This window comes from Bos mutus, chromosome 21 (genome assembly GCF_027580195.1).
Source record: "Bos mutus isolate GX-2022 chromosome 21, NWIPB_WYAK_1.1, whole genome shotgun sequence".
In the NCBI taxonomy this organism is placed as follows: Eukaryota; Metazoa; Chordata; class Mammalia; order Artiodactyla; family Bovidae; genus Bos; species Bos mutus.
The window spans coordinates 64141666-64158836 of NC_091637.1; the positions used below are offsets into that span (position 1 = coordinate 64141666).

Sequence of the window (17171 nt, forward strand, 5' to 3'; positions counted from 1 at the left end):
CATCAGTGGCCAGGGCACAGCCCGGGCTGTTCCTGGCTCCTGTGAAGCTCCTGCTGGTGCGTGGAGGCCAGCCCAGACAGGGGCAGGGGTGTAGTGGAGGCTGTGGACCTGCAGGGCCTTGGGGCTCCAGCCCCAGCACCCCCTGGTCTCCTGACCCTAGACAGGCCCCCATATGGTGTCCTCTGTTGCAAAATGAGGGCACAGTGCCAACTTCCAAGAGCTGTTAGGAGCATTAAAGGGGCTGTGTGTGCCAAGGGCTGACCTGTCGTCCCTGCGGCCACAAGAACCCACCACCCACGAGGGCCGTGAGGGCCCCAGCTAGCTCTCTGTGGGACAAGGGGCTTTTGCCCATGTTGCTCAGTCACTCAGTCGTGTCCGACTCTTTGGGACCCCATGGACTGCAGCACACCAGGCCTCCCTGTCCATTACCAACTCTCTGAGCTTGCTCAAACTCATGTCCATTGAGTCGATGATGCCATCCAACCATCTCATCCTCTGTCATCCCCTTTTCCTCCTGCCCTCAATCTTTCCCAGCATCAGGGTCTTTTCAAATGAGTCAGCTCTTCTTATTAGGTGGCCACAGTATTGGGGGTTTCAGCTTCAGCATCAGTCCTTCCAGTGAACACCCAGGACTGATCTCCTTTAGGATAGACTGGTTGGATCTTCTTGCAGTCCAAAGGACTCTCAAGAGTCTTCTCCAACACCACAGTTCAAAAGCTTCAACTCTTCGAGGCTCAGCCTTCTTTATAGTCCAACTCTCACATCCACACATGACTACTGGAAAAACCATAGCTTTGACTAGACGGACCTTTGTTGTAGCTGGAAGAATAAAGTAAGGAATGGTCACCGGATGAAATGCCATGCAGCTATTAACAAAAACGTGGCCAGCTGGAACACACTGATAAGGAAAGATGTCTGCTGTGGGTTGAATTGAGTCCCCAGACAAGACACAGTGAGCTCCTCTCCCCCGGTGCCCATGAATGTGACCTTATTTGACAATGGTCTTTGCAGCTGTTATTAGTTAGGTCATCCTGGAGTAGGTGGGTCCTTAAGCCAACGCTTGGTGTCCTTCTGAAAGGAGGACAGGGAAATTCTCTGGAAGTCCAGTGGTTAAGATTCCAGGCTTTCACTGCTGGTGGGCCTGGGTTCAGTCCCTTTCAGGGAACTAAGATTCTGCAAGCCAAGTGATGAGGGTAAAAAAGCAACAGAAAAGACGACAGACCCACGGGGAAAAGGCAACTTGAGGATGGAGGTGGAGACTGCAGCAACTTGCCTACGAGCCAAGGGCTGCCGGCCACCAGGTGCTGGGAGAGGCCAGGAGAGATCCCACCAGGTGCTGAAAGAGGCCAGGAGAGATTCCCGTCAGGCCCTCCAGAAGCAGCCAACATGGCTGACGCCTGAATTTCACACTTCTGGCCTCCAGAAGCTAAGAGAATAAATGCCTGTTGTTTCAGCCAAGCGGTCTGTGGGCCATTGTTACGGCAGCCCTGGAAACTGCTACAATCTCCAGTCTCCAAGACAACTGCCGACTGAAGACAGTGAAGAACGGAACGGTCAGGACCCGGGCCAGGCTTTGCCCCGGGGGAGAGGACGTTCCCACGTGCTGGGACTTGCCTGAAACGCCCCGGGAGGGACGCACAGCCAGGAAGAGGCAGGAGCCAGGTCTTCCTCCTCACTGCACAGCCTGGGTTCCGCTTGCATTTTTTACTTTTTACCACGTTAATAAGGAAATAAATAAAATTCAGATCAGGGAGAAAACAAAATGTCAAAAGACCCGTGTAAACCCGACACCTCTCCTAACCCTCCTCTCACCTGACTTGCTGTTTAACCATCGGCAGCAAGGGTGGGAGCGGGGACCCTGCCTTTAGCATCTGCCTGGTCTCTTTCAGAGGAAAGAAAAATGAGAGGCAGGGGGACCTCACTGGGGAAGGAGCCGCTGCTGAGGACCGGGGCGTGGGGGCCCTTCTGGATTAACCTGTCTGAGGACACCCGGCCTGGGGTCACCAGCCAGCTCCTCTCTGCCCTCCTGTCCTTGGAAACTGCAGACAAGCCTGTCGTCACAGGCTGGTGCAAGGGATTGGCGGGGTGTGAGGGCACAGGAGCCCTGGAGCGCTCCTGGGGGGAAGCTGGGCCTCTCTCTCCAGCTGTCTTCTCTCCTTTGCCGGGGGGGGGCAGAGGTTTTTGGCTCAGCAGTTGGAAGGAATCTCCAGGCTCAGAGCTGTGGAGACCCAGGGTGGCCCAGATTGAATCCGGGAGGCTGAGCAGAGGTGGGCGTGGGCGGACAGGAAGACACCCCTCTGGCACGCGAGGCCTCCTTCAGGAAGCCCTCAGGGATCCTTAGGTTGGTCTAGGTCCAAGCTCAGAAGGACAAGTCCATCCTCCTCCAGATTCTGGCCTCAGCTAGGGTACCCGAAGCCCTCCCACCTCAGTCCTTCCAGAGAGCTCAAGGCACACAGGGCCTGTCCTGCCTACCCTCCCACTGGGCAGGGACCGGGCCTCCCCTCCCTGGGTCACAAGAGACACAGAGACGCGCTCGCTGCCTGGCCGAGGCTGCACGCAGCACGTCTGTGGGCTTCGCTCGGTCCGCCCCTCACGCCTCCATTAGCCCCATTTTGTAGATGAGGAAACTGAGGGTCTGGAGGTGCCCTGTCTCTGGCCTAGGTCAGGCCAACCACCAAGCTGGCCCCTCTGACTCCAGCGAGGGGGTAGGGGTGAACCCCGTTCTTCTGTGATACACAAATGAAACCTCACTCTCTTAAAAAAACAAAGAGCACTTTATTCCCTTGGAGGTTTCTGTACGACGATGATGCCACGTGGGGGTGGGGGGGGGAGTTGGGGGAGGGTCATCCTGGCTTCCTTGAGCACAGCCCGCCCCCGGGAGTAGGGCCAGTCAGCTCCAGTCACCGTGGAGGACGCAGTCACCTCCAACTTGTGCGAAAGCACTCACTTCCCTGTCCGGTCTCACGGCCACGATGTGCCAGCTGTACCCAGGCTGCCGGAGCTCACACCACCGGCTGGCTTCTAGTGACGGCCCCGGTCATGTGGGTGCAGATGCCCTTTGGCCTGGAGGGGCCCAAACTGGTCAGACCTGTGTCCACTTACAGGCCCCGCTTGGACTCATGGGAACACAGAGCATTGAGACTGACTGCCTGGGAAAGACACCATTTCCCACAGGGCTCAGGGATCCCACAGGGTTCTCCCTGCCGACCCCTCTGCAAACCTTGGGGAACCCCGGCTGCTGGCAGTGGGCCTGAGCCGAAGACATCAGCTGAGTCATGTTCCCATTTTACAGATGGGCAGCCTGAGGCCCAGAGAGTGGAAAGACTCCCCCTTGCCATGTCTCTGTTTAACTGCAGAGATCTCCCCTTCCACTGACCTGTGCCTGCCCCCCCACCCCAGCTCCTAAGCTAATGTAGAACTTCCAGAAGGTTCCATGGCTTCTTAGTGGTCCCCAGATTACCTTCCAACGGGAGTGGAAGGAGTAGGGGTATTCCCAGCCTTGCAGCTTGGAGAAGCTGGGGTGTGCTGGCAGAGGGTTTGGTTCTGGGACCCCAGAAGGCCTCGAGCTGCCCCTCTGTCCCTAACGCAGACTGGACAGGTGGCCCAGAAGTGTCCCTGGAGCTCTGCCAGGTGGAGGAGTTCAGAGTTAATGAATCACTGGCAAGCCCATTGGTGGGTCTTCAGAGACCCTCCCCCTGGGAGGTGTGGCCAGGATCCCAGGGAAGGGTTGGAGTGTTGGCTGGGCTTCTGGAAGAGTCCAGAAGCCAGTAACAGTGACAGGCTGGGTGCCCCACAGGCAGCATCTCTGAGCTTCCTGACGGTACAACAGGGGGAACAGGCTCCGCATTTTGCAGTGGAGAAAACCAAGAGGTCAAATACTGCGGCCAAGGCCCACACAGCCCAGGAGCGGATTCAACCCAGGTCTGACTGAGCCCACAGTCCATGGGGTCTCAGGTGTCTGGGGCAGGGCGATCGGCGCGGGAGCCACTTACAGTTCTGGAACAGTCTGGGCTGCATTTTGGAAAAGCCGCCCCGGGGAAGGTGGGGCGGGGGCATCACAGGCTGGAGGGCTGGGCCAGGGCGGCGGACCCAGCATCGCCCTCCAGCCGGGCCTCCTCGCCGCGGGCGTAGCTGAGCACCACGGTGACGGTGGCGAAGGTGGCGGCGTTGACTGGGAAGGCGCGCAGCAGCGTGGAGGCCAGCCCCCGCGTGAACACGCGCCAGCCCTCGTCGCGGTAGCTCTGCTGCACGCAGTCGACGATGCCTCGGTAGCGCGGCGCGCCCTGCAGCCCATCGGCCTGCAGCCGCGACTTAACCACGTCCACAGGGTAGGTGGAGAGCCAGGACGCGATGCCGGACGTGCCGCCCGCCAGCAGCAGCTTGGGCACCAGCAGGCGGTCGCCCGGCTCGCAGCCCAGCGCGCGCGTCAGCACGTCGTAGGTGAGGAAGTAGACGCCAAAGCTGGGCGTCTCGCGCAGCAGCGTGGACACCATGCCCCGGTTGACGCCGCGCAGGCCCTCCTGCCGGTAGATCTGCGCCAGGCAGTCCAGGGGCCCGCGGTAGGTGCGCGCTGGGCCCGCCTCCTGCAGTTGCAGCCGCGTCTTGGCCAGCTCCATGGGGCAGCAGATGACGCACTGGATGGCCCCGGCCGCCGCGCCCGCCAGGAACTGGTTCAGTGGCGAGTCCCGGCCCAGCGCCCGCAGGGTGTTGCCCTGCACGCCGAACACCAGCGCGTTGATGAAGGTCAACCCCAGGAGCGGCGACCCCAGGCCTCGGTACAGGCCCAGCACCTGCGGGGCGCACGGAGAGGCGTCAGGTGCGCTCCCGCTTGGAGTCTATAGAGCTGCCCAAGCCCACCTCCACCCAGGACCCTCCATGCAGGTGGCGGCTGCCTCGGCCCACCTCAGCTGCTCATGAGGACCAAGCAGAATTTGATCAGCACCCAGGTCCTCAATCTGAGAGGCCCGGGCACGCCCACCCTCCTGTTCCCAAAGTCTGGATGTGCCCCGGAGTTGCCCACCGCCTCCTCTCCCAGCTCTGTGGCCCAGGGACCACAGCATCGCAGAGGCGGGGTGCCCTGCTCCACCTCCTGTGGTCCAGTGAAAGAAAGTGAAAGTGAAAGTGGCTCAGGCGTGTCCCACTCTTTTCCACCCCATGGACTGTTCTGTCCATGGAATTCTCCAGGCCGGAATACTAGAGTGGGTAGCCTTTCCCTTCTCCAGAGGATCTTCCTGACTCAGGGATCAAACCCAGGTCTCCCACATTGCAGGTGGATTCTTTACCAGCTGAGCCACCAGGGAAGCCCAAGAATACTGGAATGTGTAGCCTTTCCCTTCTCCAGTGGATCTTCCTGATCAAACTGGGGATCAAACTGGGGCTTCCAGCATTGCAGATGGATTCTTTACCAACTGAGCTGTCAGGGAAGCCTCTGTGGTCCAGGCCTGCACCACTGCAGAGGCAAGGCTGAGGCCGGCGTCCCACCCCACCCCCATGGCCCCCAGGCACTCACGCTCTCCTGCTTGATGATGGCCTGGAAGCAGTGCAAGGTCCCTCGGTACTGGGGCTTCTCCACACTCTGGACCTGAAGCCGCACCTGGAAGGAGGGCCCAGGGTAAGTGAGGTGGCCGCGTGGAGTCAGAGTGCCCAGCTCTCTGGGGCCGGCACGCAGAACCCCCGGGGAGACTCTCGCCAGGAGGCCTGAGGTTGGACCCATGAGGCAGGAAGCCAGGGAGCTTTCTGTGGCTTTTGGAATCCCAGGGAGGGAGCCTGGGTGTCTGTGCCATTTTTAGGGAGGGCTGTCCGTGGACAAACAGTCACAGAGACAGCTAGCTGCAGAGGGGTGGGGGTCCTCAAGACCCCTGTTCACTATCTCCACACAAGGTACTGACAGTGGGGCCTAAGGCATCTCCCAAGACCTCCCACCATCCCAGAAGCAAGTCCTGGCCGATGCCCAAGGGGTGTCCAGGCTTAACACCCCACCGCGCGCTCTCCGAGTCGGGGCTGGGAATGCCCATGGGGTGCTATCAGCGAGGAGCCTTGTCCTTGCGGGCCTTCCCCTTGGTTTCTGCCGGTGGCCCCTAGGGAGGGCAGTGGTCATGAGTTAGTAAAGCAGCGACTGGAGAGCTGCTGGCTGCCTCCTTGGGACCACGTCTGCAGCTCGGGGGCCCTCAGACCCCAACGGCCCAGAGCCTCGCTGTGAAAGCAGTCTTTGTCCACAGAGAGCTTATCTCAGTCCTTGATACTCATTCCCCAGGGTCAGAGCGGGAGCATCCTTTCTTCTTGTGTCTGGGGGAGGCGGGTGAGCTACGTTCGGCCCCAGGCTCAGCTCTGACTCAGACATGACCCCACTACAGCCCTGGCCGTGATGTGAGCGCCCCTCTGTGCGGGGCAGTGGAGAGGGGCTCCATCGTGATCACTGGCCAAGGTGGGGTTGGGGTCACTCCTGTTTCAAAGATGGGAAGGCTGAGGCTCAGAGAGATCCTGCAACTCGGTCAAGGCTGTCCTCTCCAGGGACATGAGTGGCTGTGTTGGTCGGGGCCAGGGTGGGGTTGAGGGTGCTGGCGAATGCACTTACAGAAAAAAAATGTGTTGTAAGCAAAAAAGAAATCTCATGTCTGCACACGGGGACCTCAACGCTGGCGACCACCGCTCTGAGAGGCCGCTGCCCACCCCAGCACCCCTCCTCACCCTGGCTGCCAGCTCGGAGGAGAAAAGCACAGCCACTCAAGAGCACCGAGGGCATCTCAACACCATGAGCTCTGCCTTGGGTTGCTTCTGTGATGGGAGGTTTCCCACTTCCCCTTCGACGGCTGGTGGTCTCTGGAGGACTGGCTTTTCCTCCTGTGGCCCCTGACACTGGCACCAAGGAGGCCGTGTCAGCAGAGATGATGTGAAGCGGAGCTGGGCCCTGCCCTCTGTGGCTCAGACTTTCAGACACCCTGGTGACATCTTAGCAGGCTGGACTTGGTTTCATGCCCAGGCTTGGGCCAGCTCGGGTCCCACGAGAGGCTGCAGGGGATCCCCTTTGTGTCTGACCCCCAGGGGCTGGGATGGGCACCCGCCATCTGGGAGTGTGGGGTAAAATGTGGCCCGAGCCTTACAGAATCTAGAGTTGAGGTTTTTAACACTTGGGGGTAGCAGGATCTCATTGGAAGATTGACGGACCCACCCCTGGAAAAGTTGGTCATTTACACACCAACCCCAGGAGGCTCCCAGCTTCCCCCCCAGGGCTGGGAGACCCTGCACAAAGAACCCCTGATCGAGACGGGGCTACTTTTTCTCAACCAGCCCCCAGGGCCCCCACCCCGGGACCTGTGCTTGGACCCAAGCTCATTTCATACCCTCCCTGCCCCTGCCAGTCTGGGAGGGCAGTCTGGTGGGTGGGGGTGGTGGGGCGGGGTCCAGGCCCAGGGCCTGGTTTGGACAGAGAAGAGAAGCGTTGGGTTCCCCTGGTCTGTACTTACTAGCGCTCTCCGGGATGAGGCTTACGCTCATCTACAACAAAGTTACATTTTGCTATGGACGGAGACAGCCCCTAGCTCAGAAAGTAAAGGCGGTTAAAGCAACACAAAATTTCAACATCACATCCAGGCCCGGGACCCCCGAGGCCAGCCCCCAGCCTCCCCGCCCCCGCCCACCCGGGGCCGGCTGCTCCCTGGTGAGAGAGGGCTCAGGCGCCCCTGGTGACTGCCACAGTGGCATCCACGGGACAGGAGACAACCTGCCCAGAGAAACACACGTGAAGGCGCTGTGCCCAAGGGCAGTGGCTGCGGTTCTGGGCGCCACAGAGGTGAACCACGTTTTGGACTCAAATTTCAGTTCCAAGGACCTGGGAGGACACACTGCCAAGGTGGCAGTCATGAGATGTGCAGATGGCACTGCCGCGTGGCGTCCCCTCACGCACTTGGAAGCCCGGGTCCAAGTTCACGAGGTTTATAAACAGGGAAAACTGGACCGTGGATGAGAGTTAGGGAGCTGGCCGCCTAGAAGAGGGGAGGGCGGAGGTGTTAGGAGGGGAAGGGGGTTTCTGGTGAGGGGCGCTTGTTTCTCCTCCCAGGCGTGTAGTTTAGCATTCTTGGGACTTCCCCAGTGGTCCGCTTCAGCGGTAGGACCACTTGCAGAGCTGGCAGGTAAATCCCATTTTTGCCCAAAACCAGGAATATATATGGGCCTGTGTGCATGTCTGTTTTCTGGTAGAAACCATTAACAAGGGTTGGGGGAAAGGCTACATAAAGGACTAGTTTTGTTTTTGTTTTGTTTCTATGTGTTTGTTATGGTGAACATCCTTTTACACCCTACATTACTTTTGTAATAGAAAGCGAACCGAAAAAAGTGTGTATGTATGTGTTTTAATTAGAACACATTAAAAAAAACCCAGCGTTTTCCAGTTTTCTTTGACTGAGATGCTTATTATTATTATTTTTTGATATTTATTTATTTGGCTGTGCCAGGTCTTGGTTGTGGCATGTGGGTCTAGTTCCCCGACCAGGGAGCAAACCCAGGCCCCTTGCGCTAGAAGCTTAGCCACCAGACCACCGGGGAAGTCCCAAGAATGCTTAACTTTTACAATGGACAACAGCCAGGAAAAAAAAAAAAAGCCATTGGCATTAAATTAAACCAACGTCCAATCAGAACAAGGTCACAGTGTCTGAGCGCGTGGCGGGGGGCGGTGGACAAGAAGGGTCACAAGCTTGGGTGACAGTGGGGACTTGCGAGGGGTGGGGTTTTTTCCCCCTTCGGAATAAAAGGCTTGGCTTTTTAAAGATAGGTTTGCGCAGAGGTGATGCTGGTTGGCCACAGTGGGAAAAACAAAAACAGTTACAAATGGATTTCCTCAAAGACCACCTCCAGGTGCCAGGTAAGGTGGGACAGGGCAGGAACCCAGCGGTGGACAGGTTCCTGAGCTCAGGCTACCCCTGGGGCGCTGGCCATGGCTCAGGAGCTCAGAGGGAGCTGGAGGCACCCGAACAAAGTGGTCCGCAGCCTGGAGGGACTGACCTGGGGTGGGACGGGCACCCCAAGAAGCCTCTGCAGAGCTGGGCAGAGGAAGTGAATCAGAGACACTTCTTGGCTAGATGCAGCTTTGAGAGGCACGCACAGCACAGGACCACAGTGCAGAAGCACAGCGTAATGTGGACCCTGCAGGGCCATCCTGGGCTGCTCTGGCCCTTGGGCAGGTGCCGTGGGGTGGTCAGCTGGGCAGAGGGGTGGCCAGCCCTGGAGGGACTCGGGGCCGCTGCATGGCAAGAAAGCCAGGCCTTGCCTTCTGGGATGGAAGGAATCCCATGCCCTTTGGAACTAACTGTTCAATCCAGCACAAACTACACTGCTGAGTGCCGGGCCCAAAGGCTTTGGGAAATCTCGCCAGCCCCTCACTGTGCAGGAAGAACAGTTGGCCCGGAGGTAAAGTGACTGGCAGGTGGGCTGCCAGGGGGCCTGAAGCTAGCTGTGCAAGGCCCAGAGAGAGACCTCTTTTTGTTTGTTTTTGGAGTGGCTTGGGGGATCTTAGTTCCCGATCAGGGATGGGGCCCCAGCCCACAGCAGTGAAAGCGCAGAGTCCTAACCACTGGGCCACCAGGGAGTTCCTGGCACAGACCTTTCCAAGGTCACAGCACAGTGCTTGGGGCCTGTGCTGGAGGAAACGCAGCCCTACTTCACAGGACCTGTTATCAGCCCAGGGACACCTGGGTTCCTGAAAAAGGAGGAGACGGGGGTCTCTCAAACCTGCCTACACAAGGGTGACATCCTTGTCTTTGCTCCACCCTCGCCCCTGAAGAAGAGGAGCCAAGTTCAGGGTTCAGCGGGCTACAGGGTCTGGCCTAGGGCCCACTGCTTGCGGTTCACTGGGCTCCCAGGGAAGCCCGCAAGGAAGGGGCCTGACTTGGCTAGTTTAAGGATAAAACCCCCAACAACAGAGGGCAGATCTTATTTGGGAGTTTCTAACCGGGAATCTGGAACTCCGGAACTCTTGGTTTCCATTGAGGCGTCGGGGAACCCGGGACCCGACACCGTGTGGAGGAATGGGCTCGCGGAGGGGGGAGCAGGGCGCCTCCCCAGAGCTGTACTCTGCAGCCCCCCGGGAAATGCCCAGGCAATGTGTCAGCCTCGAGGCCCACCACTCTGCGGGGATCGCAGTCACGGGAAAGGCTGATGTGTGATTTCTCTACAATTCTCTCTGAATCCTTGCCTGCAGGAAGCAGTCTGGAAGTGTTCTGGGTGAGGACGGGGTGGATGCCCCCACGTCTGGGCAGTCCCTCCATCAAGCGTCAGGATGGACCTCCAAGTTTAGCCCCAGCTGGGAGATGGAGGAACAGACCGGGAGGAAAGGCCGGGACGGCCCGCTGGACAGGCCGCTGCTCACCTGGGCATCAGGGAGAAGCCTGATTCTACCTTCTGACCTGTGGGAGGACCTTGAGGGGCTCCTGAGATGGTCACCAGAAAGGGGTATCCCGCCGCCCCAACCCTGCAAGCCTCCCTCCAATGTCTGCGCCTCCACCACGGCCTGAGGATAAAACGGCGATGAGACTCACCTTGACCGTGTCAAACGGGTGTCCCACCAGCACGCCTGCCACACCTGGGGGGAGAAAGGACAGCCTGTGACCCAGACGCCTCAGAAACCACCATGGGCCTGGGTCCAGCAAGGATGTGCCTGCCACATCCCGGGAGCCCCTTGATCCTTTGGGTGGAGCGAGGGGAGGGTGGCCGTCCCAAGGTCAAGCCAGGATCTGTCAGACTCAAAGCTGGTGACTCTCTCTCCGCCCGGCTGCCCGTTGGAGGGGACAACAGAAGGTGCCCCTTGGTGCAGCAACGTGGAAGGACCTAGAGAGCGTCAACTGAGTGAAGTAAGTCAGACAGAGAAGGAGAAATACTGCATGACTTCCCCTATGTGTGGAATCCAAAAAGAAATGATACAAATAAACTTCCTTACAAAACAGACTCACAGACTTAGAGAATGCTCTTAGGGTTGCCGGAGGGAAGGGTGAGCGGAAGGGATGGTTAGGGCGTTTGGGATGGACGTGTGCACACACTGCTGTATTGAAAATGGATGACCAACAAGGACCGCCTGTAGAGCACAGGGAACTCTGCTCAACGTTACGTGGCAGCCTGGATGGGAGGGGGTCTGGGGGAGAATGGGTACATGGATATGTATGGCTGAGTCCCTTCACTGTCCATGTGATACTCTCACAACACTGTTAATCAGCTATGCTCCAATATAAAATAAAAAGTTAAGAGAGAGAAGGTGCCCCCTGAGAGGCTGTCAATGCCATTTCTCAGGTGTTCCCATCGCTCCAAATGCCTGGCGTGGTCAGGCGCTCCAGGGGTTCTGGATTTGGGGTCAGCCCCTTACCCAGCTTTCAGTCTTCACTCTGTCATTTACCAGCTGGCTGAGCCCACATAGGACTCAGCGTCTGAGCCTTACTGTCCGCACTTGTACAGGATTGAGAGTTAAACTTCCCCAGGGCTGCCCCCGGTCCCAGAGTGCTGGCCCAGACATGAGGCATCGCGGCTGCTGGCTGACCGCTCCCCGGCCCTGCACGGGAGCCACGCTGTGCCCGTGGTGGCAGCCTGTGACCCTGTTTGCTTGGTTATGTATCAGTCTAGACCTGTAAAGATTCACCCTCCCAAAAAAGGACAAGCCCCGCCGCCCCTGCCACCCCGAATGGCTCACGAGCACCTGTCAGCGTCCTGTGTGCTGTGTGGGCTACAACATCCCTGTGAATCAGGCAGTCTTGTTAGGCACTTCACGGAAGGACAGTGAGGCTCAGAGAGGTCAGGAAACTGCCCGACTGACTCGAATGCTGTCCTCCCTGGAACTGCACGCGTGTGCGTCTTACAGCACTGCTTTTATTGCTAAGTTGTTGTTCAGCCACCCAGACGTATCCGACTCTTTGTGACCCCATGGACTGCAGCACGCCAGGCTTCCCTGTCCCTCACCATCTCCCGAAGTTTGCCCAAGTTCATGTCCATTGCTCTGGTGATTTATTACTGTATTTATTGCTATATTTCAATGTATAATAGAGCAATTAAACAGGCTAATATTCATTGGGTCACAGTCACGTTTCTACCTGCTGGTTACCATTCTTAGCTTTGTATGTGTACCAACTCTCCCTCTTATGTAAATAAAGGACCATTAGCCCATTTTACAGATGAGGAAACTGAGGCACAGAAAAGTGATGTATGTCCACACCACTCAGTAAGTAGTGGAGCCGAGATCTGGACCGAAACCTTCTGAGCCTGGAGCCCTCCTTAACCACTCATCTCTCCTGCTCCCCATCAGAGCTGGTTACCAGCGTTAGTGGATGTCCACAAGTAAATAGGAGTTTTTATGCTTCTTCACATATTGTATTTTTAATCCTTATATAATGTCCTCTTCACCTTGTTTAATGCTTCAGACCTTAAAAGTGAAAGTCGCTCAGTCATGTCCGACTCTTTATGACCCCGCGGACTATACAGTCCATGGAATTTTCCAGGCCAGAATACTAGAGTGGGTAGCCTTTCCCTTCTTCAGGGGATCTTCCCAACCCAGGAACTGAACCAGTGTCTCCTGCATTGCAGGCAGATTCTTTACCAACTGAGCTATCAGGGAACCCACGTGTAGAAACAGGGTTAAGAACTATCACCGCCCCGCCATGGGGTGAGAGTACGAGGCCTTCTCTCACCCTACTTCCCCACCTTACCCCCAAGCACGTTCCCACCCTGCCCATCTTCCACTGACCTTCACCTTCAAAACCCATGAGACCCAGGGCTATTCCATCTTGGGGTCTCTACTCGCATCCCTGGAGCCTCTCTTGATTACGACCCTCAGATGTAACACATCTGAACTCCCGCTCATCTGCAAAACCTGCTTCTTTAATGCCATCAGGAAAGACAGTCCTGAGCTCTCGGGAGGACTGAGCCCAGGCCATTAACTCTGGCCACAGCCACGAATCTTCTGGTTTCCAGCACCACAGATGAGACATCCGCGGGCAGCGTGTCTGTTCACCTTTGTCAATAATTTATTTATTCTGTCAGAGAGCCACTGAGATTTTTATCTGTAGATTTTGGGAATATCACCAGGAGATACCAAGGGTGTGTCTTTTTTTCTTTAAAGAACTCTGGCTGGTACGCCCTCAGCCCTTTCACGCAGCAGACTTCTGATCAGAGAAAATCTCCACTATTATTTATTCATCCTACTCATCACCTCCAGACCTCTTCCTCCTGGAACCCCTGACATTCACAGGTGGGTGAAAACATACCCCAGCCTGTCTTTTCCCTCAGCTCCTTCCACCTTTGGGTTTCTGGTCTTCAAGACACACTTTGTTTTGATCGTTTGAGACCCACCCCCGTTTTCATTTCATGTTTTGAATTTTCTGAATTTGAAATTCTAGTTCTTGGGGGAGTGGAAGTCGGTACTGAGACCCTTCTAACCCAGTCCCCTGCAAGGCCTCAGGGCTGCTGTCAATCAAGGCCCCACCCCGCCTCCCAGAGGGGGCGGTTGGACACGTGGTTCACACGCAGCCAATCAGAAGGGATCTACCCTCCTTCCTCCCGGGACACTGAATGAAGAGCCACTCAAACCCAAGGAAACCAGACAACCTCTGGGGCCCAGGCTCGGGGTGCCACCCGGACATGGTTCCTGGACGGCCCCTCTGCTCTGAAAGCTGAGCCTGGGACAGTCAGGTCACTGTCCCTAGCGCCTTGAGCCTGGGGGAAGGGACGAGCCTGGCTGCCCCCTTGCACTTTTCGGGGCCTAGGTTTCTCCTGGGTCAAGTAACACCAGGAGAGAGGGTCCCTTCTACCCTCGCCCATCTCCGTTCACACCACGGGGGAAGCACAGGCACCTCTAGCCCCAGGCGTTCACCTGGGCCCAGGTAGGACCACAGGTGTGGCGGCCGTGGAGTACCTTCTGCTCGCCAACCCAGGACGCGGCCAGGATCTCTCCCGGCTGGGCGTGGTGAGGATGGGCAGGGGCCCTGGTGAGCAAGAGCCCAGGGTGACTTGACTGTGTGTGTCTGGAGGGATGGGTCTGACTTTACCAAGAGTGTTCCCGCCCCAAACCCCACGGCTCCTAGCACACCTGTGTGAATACAGAAGGAATCCTGCTTCTCTGGGGGAAGAACCCACACTCCTCAAGAAGCTGCAAAGGGGCCTTGGCCCTGGGACTGAGCGCCCACTGGGGGAGGGGTAGAGAAGGGTCTGCCCACCCCCCACCCCGGAGGAGCCCACGGCCTGGTGGCAGGACACAAGGGGAGGTCCCTGGAGGTGGCGGGGGTGGGGGGTGGGGGCCGCGGGGCGGCGGGAACAGCAGAGAGGGGAATGGACAGGGGGAAACGGACAGCTTGGTCCATCGAGGTCGGCCCCTCCTGTCTCCTCTGGCACTGGGCTTGGAAGAAACCTGACGGAAAGCCCTGGGGCCTGGAGGCCTGATTGGGTAAGCGTCTGGGTCACTTCCCAGCACACTCCCTTCTGCATCAGCCTCACAGGAAGCTAGCACCACACAGGTTTATGTGCCTAAGGCTGCTCTCCACACTCCTCTTCCTGCTGAGTCCCTGACAGCTAAACCTGGCTCCCAGTGAATACCTGTTGAATAAATTAACTCTACAAGAAAAAACAGAGACACTAAAGGCCAAAGAGGGAAGTGCCAGTGCCGGATGCCCACGGACAGGCCACAGCCAGCCCAGACAGAACGTGGACTCAAGGTCCGCGGGGGTGGGGTGGGGGGACACACAGGGCCCCAGCGCTGTGGGGCAGCCCGGCCTCAGGGAAGGTGCCCCACATCGGGGACATGCACGCGTGAGCCCAAGACGTAGATCCTGCGACGATTCAAGCCTACTCTGCCCGTTCCCAGGGGCTTCCCTGGTGGCTCAGCTGGTAAACAATCCTCCTGCAATGTGGGAGACCTGGGTTCGATCCCTGGGTTGGGAAGATCCCCTGGAGAAGGGAATGGCTACCCACTCCAGTGTTCTGGTCTGGAGAATCCCATGGACTGTATAGGCCATGGGGTTGCCAATAGTCGGACGCAACGGAGCGACTTTCACTTTCACGGCTCCCCGCTCCCCGCCCCCACCTCGCCCCTAGTCTGTTCCCCAGAAGAACCGCGCATGAAGGGGGCGGGACGCCAAGGCGTGACTAGGCGCCAGGGATCAGGCCCACGCCTTTTACGCCATCTCACTAGGGGGTCGTCCGGTGGCCCCCGGCCCCAGCCCACCCACACGGATGCGGGAAACGGGGTGGAGCCAGTTTCAAACTTCTTGTGCCCAGGGAGGGGACCCTGCTCCGAGTCGGCGCAGGCTGGGGGACGGCATGAGGGAGATGGGCTCGGAGCCTCGCCGTCCGCTGGCCTCGGCGAGGAGGGTGGTGGGGCATCCTTCTGGCGGTCCCCTGGCAGCCACGGTAATGTCCCTGAGCCCCAGATCGCTCGTCCGAACGAGCTGCGAAAGACTTAAAAGACAGTTGCCTTGGTGGACAGCGCCCTAGGGGCCCTTCGGGCCTGATGTCAATTCACGCCCACAAGAATCCCGTGAAACAGGAGCACAGCTAACCCATCTTACACAGGAGGAAATCTCAGCCACAGGGCAAGCCGCGGGGCCAAGAGGTCGCAAGTGAGCTGGCCTCCCAGGCCGGACACCTCCTCCCTGGGCACCGGGCGTCCCCGGCCCCCGCGCGCGCCCGGGCAGGACCCGCCCTCTTCCTTACCCCCAGCGCATCCAGCCAGAAAGTCGAGCGCCATTGCCGGGTCCCCGGTGAAGCCGCCTTCCTCCGGGTCCTCCTTCGCTGGCCCCCCGCCGGGCTGGTCGCCGTCGGGGGCCCTCCCTGTTTTGCTGGGCTGGCACTCGGCCTGGCCGCTGCCTTCTGGCACGGAGCCCCGCGCAGGCTGGGGTCTGGCGGCAGCGGCGGCGGCGGCTCAGCGCGCGACTCCTTGCCGGGCGCTTGTCCCTCGCTGGCCGGCTCGCCGGCCTTTCCGATCTTCCGTGCGCCGCCCGTGGTCCCTCACCTCGGGCCGCGCGTCCCGCCCCTCCGGCCGGCCGGCCGGGGTTCGGGCGTGGGGCAGAGCTCAGCCAATGGGCGGGCGAGGCGCGGACAACGCCCCGGGCCCCGCGCGCCGCCGCGGCGCTTCATTGGCCGGGCTGACCTAGGGTGCGGGCGAGGCGGGGCCACGTAGCCGGCCGGCGGGCGGGGGAGGCGCGGAGGCGCTGCAGACAAAGAATGCGCTTCGTGCGCCCGCCCGCGCCGCCCCGGGCGGAGAGGAAGGCGGTCGTGCGCCGCCGCGGCGGGACGGTGGGGCCGGTGCTTGCGGGGAGTCCCGGGCCGGCGCAGCCTGGGAACTTCCTGGCGTGCGTGACGCGGATCAGCGGGGCGGGAGGTGGCGTGCCCTCGCTCTGGACCGGAAGCCTGGGATCCTTGGGGCCTTGGTTCAGATCCCAACTCCACCGCCCAAGCTCAGGGTCCTTGCTTGCATAATGGGGACGCGCCGCGGTTAACGGAGGTGGAGCGCCGGGACCCTCCAAGGCCTGCAGGCTGGAACACTAATTGTAACACTCCTCGAGCGGCGGAACGCCCCTTCGGGGGAGTCTTCACCCCCACGCCTCCTGTCTGTGCGCCCTCCGGCCGGTGGGCCTGGGGCTCCCGGCCTCCTGGCCCACGGCGCTCGGGGCGAAGGGCGTGGCCAGGACCTCGGGGTGCAAACTTGGGGAGCCGTGGAAAGCTGTGCGAAGGGGAGGTTCCTGGACTCGTCCTGGAGCCGCGGGGCGAGAGAGGCCAGATCGGGCGCGGTGTGGTCACGAAACCGCGGCTCTGGAAGGCCTCGGGGCCTGGACCGCCTGGCGGAGGGGAGGGTATGTGAGAAGGCCAAGTGGGAGGGCGCTGGGCTCCGGTCTACGCAGGTAGCTGGGCGGCGGGAGGTGGGGGTGGATTAAGAAAGAGCAGAATCCGACTCTGCTCCGCGTCCGCTTTCCCCCATCCCTGGGATTGGCCGCGGCCAAGGACCCCTCCCTGGGGAGCGTCCGGGTCAGAGACTCCCACTTGCCCTTCTCCAGCACCTCGTGAAGTCCGGACTGTACGGTTTGGACTCGGTTTGGCCGGGCGCTTTCTCCCTCACCGTGAGTCAGATGACAACTTCAGGCCTTCGCCCAACTTCCTTCATGCTCTTGCGATCAGGACACACAGTCCGGTGTTTCCGGGTTGCAGATCAC

The 17171-nt window shown here is 59.3% G+C and overlaps 1 protein-coding gene across 2 annotated transcripts; it reads right to left on the bottom strand.

The window, feature by feature from the left end:
- Positions 1–2755: 2755 nt before the first annotated feature.
- Positions 2756–16363, bottom strand: SLC25A29 (solute carrier family 25 member 29). 2 transcript variants are annotated; one of them, XM_014477549.2, is made up of 4 exons: positions 15676–16363; positions 10530–10573; positions 5510–5593; positions 2756–4790 (listed from the first exon to the last, which is right to left on the bottom strand). In XM_014477549.2, exons 1-4 carry the CDS (start codon positions 15707–15709, stop codon positions 4056–4058), a joined length of 897 nt encoding a protein of 298 aa, XP_014333035.1. In that variant the 5' UTR covers positions 15710–16363; the 3' UTR covers positions 2756–4055. The 2 variants fall into 2 exon arrangements, with proteins under 2 accessions (XP_014333035.1, XP_070214072.1); XM_070357971.1 differs by lacking the exons at positions 10530–10573; positions 15676–16363 and having other exon boundaries at positions 5510–6681.
- Between the last annotated feature and the right edge of the window lie 808 nt (positions 16364–17171).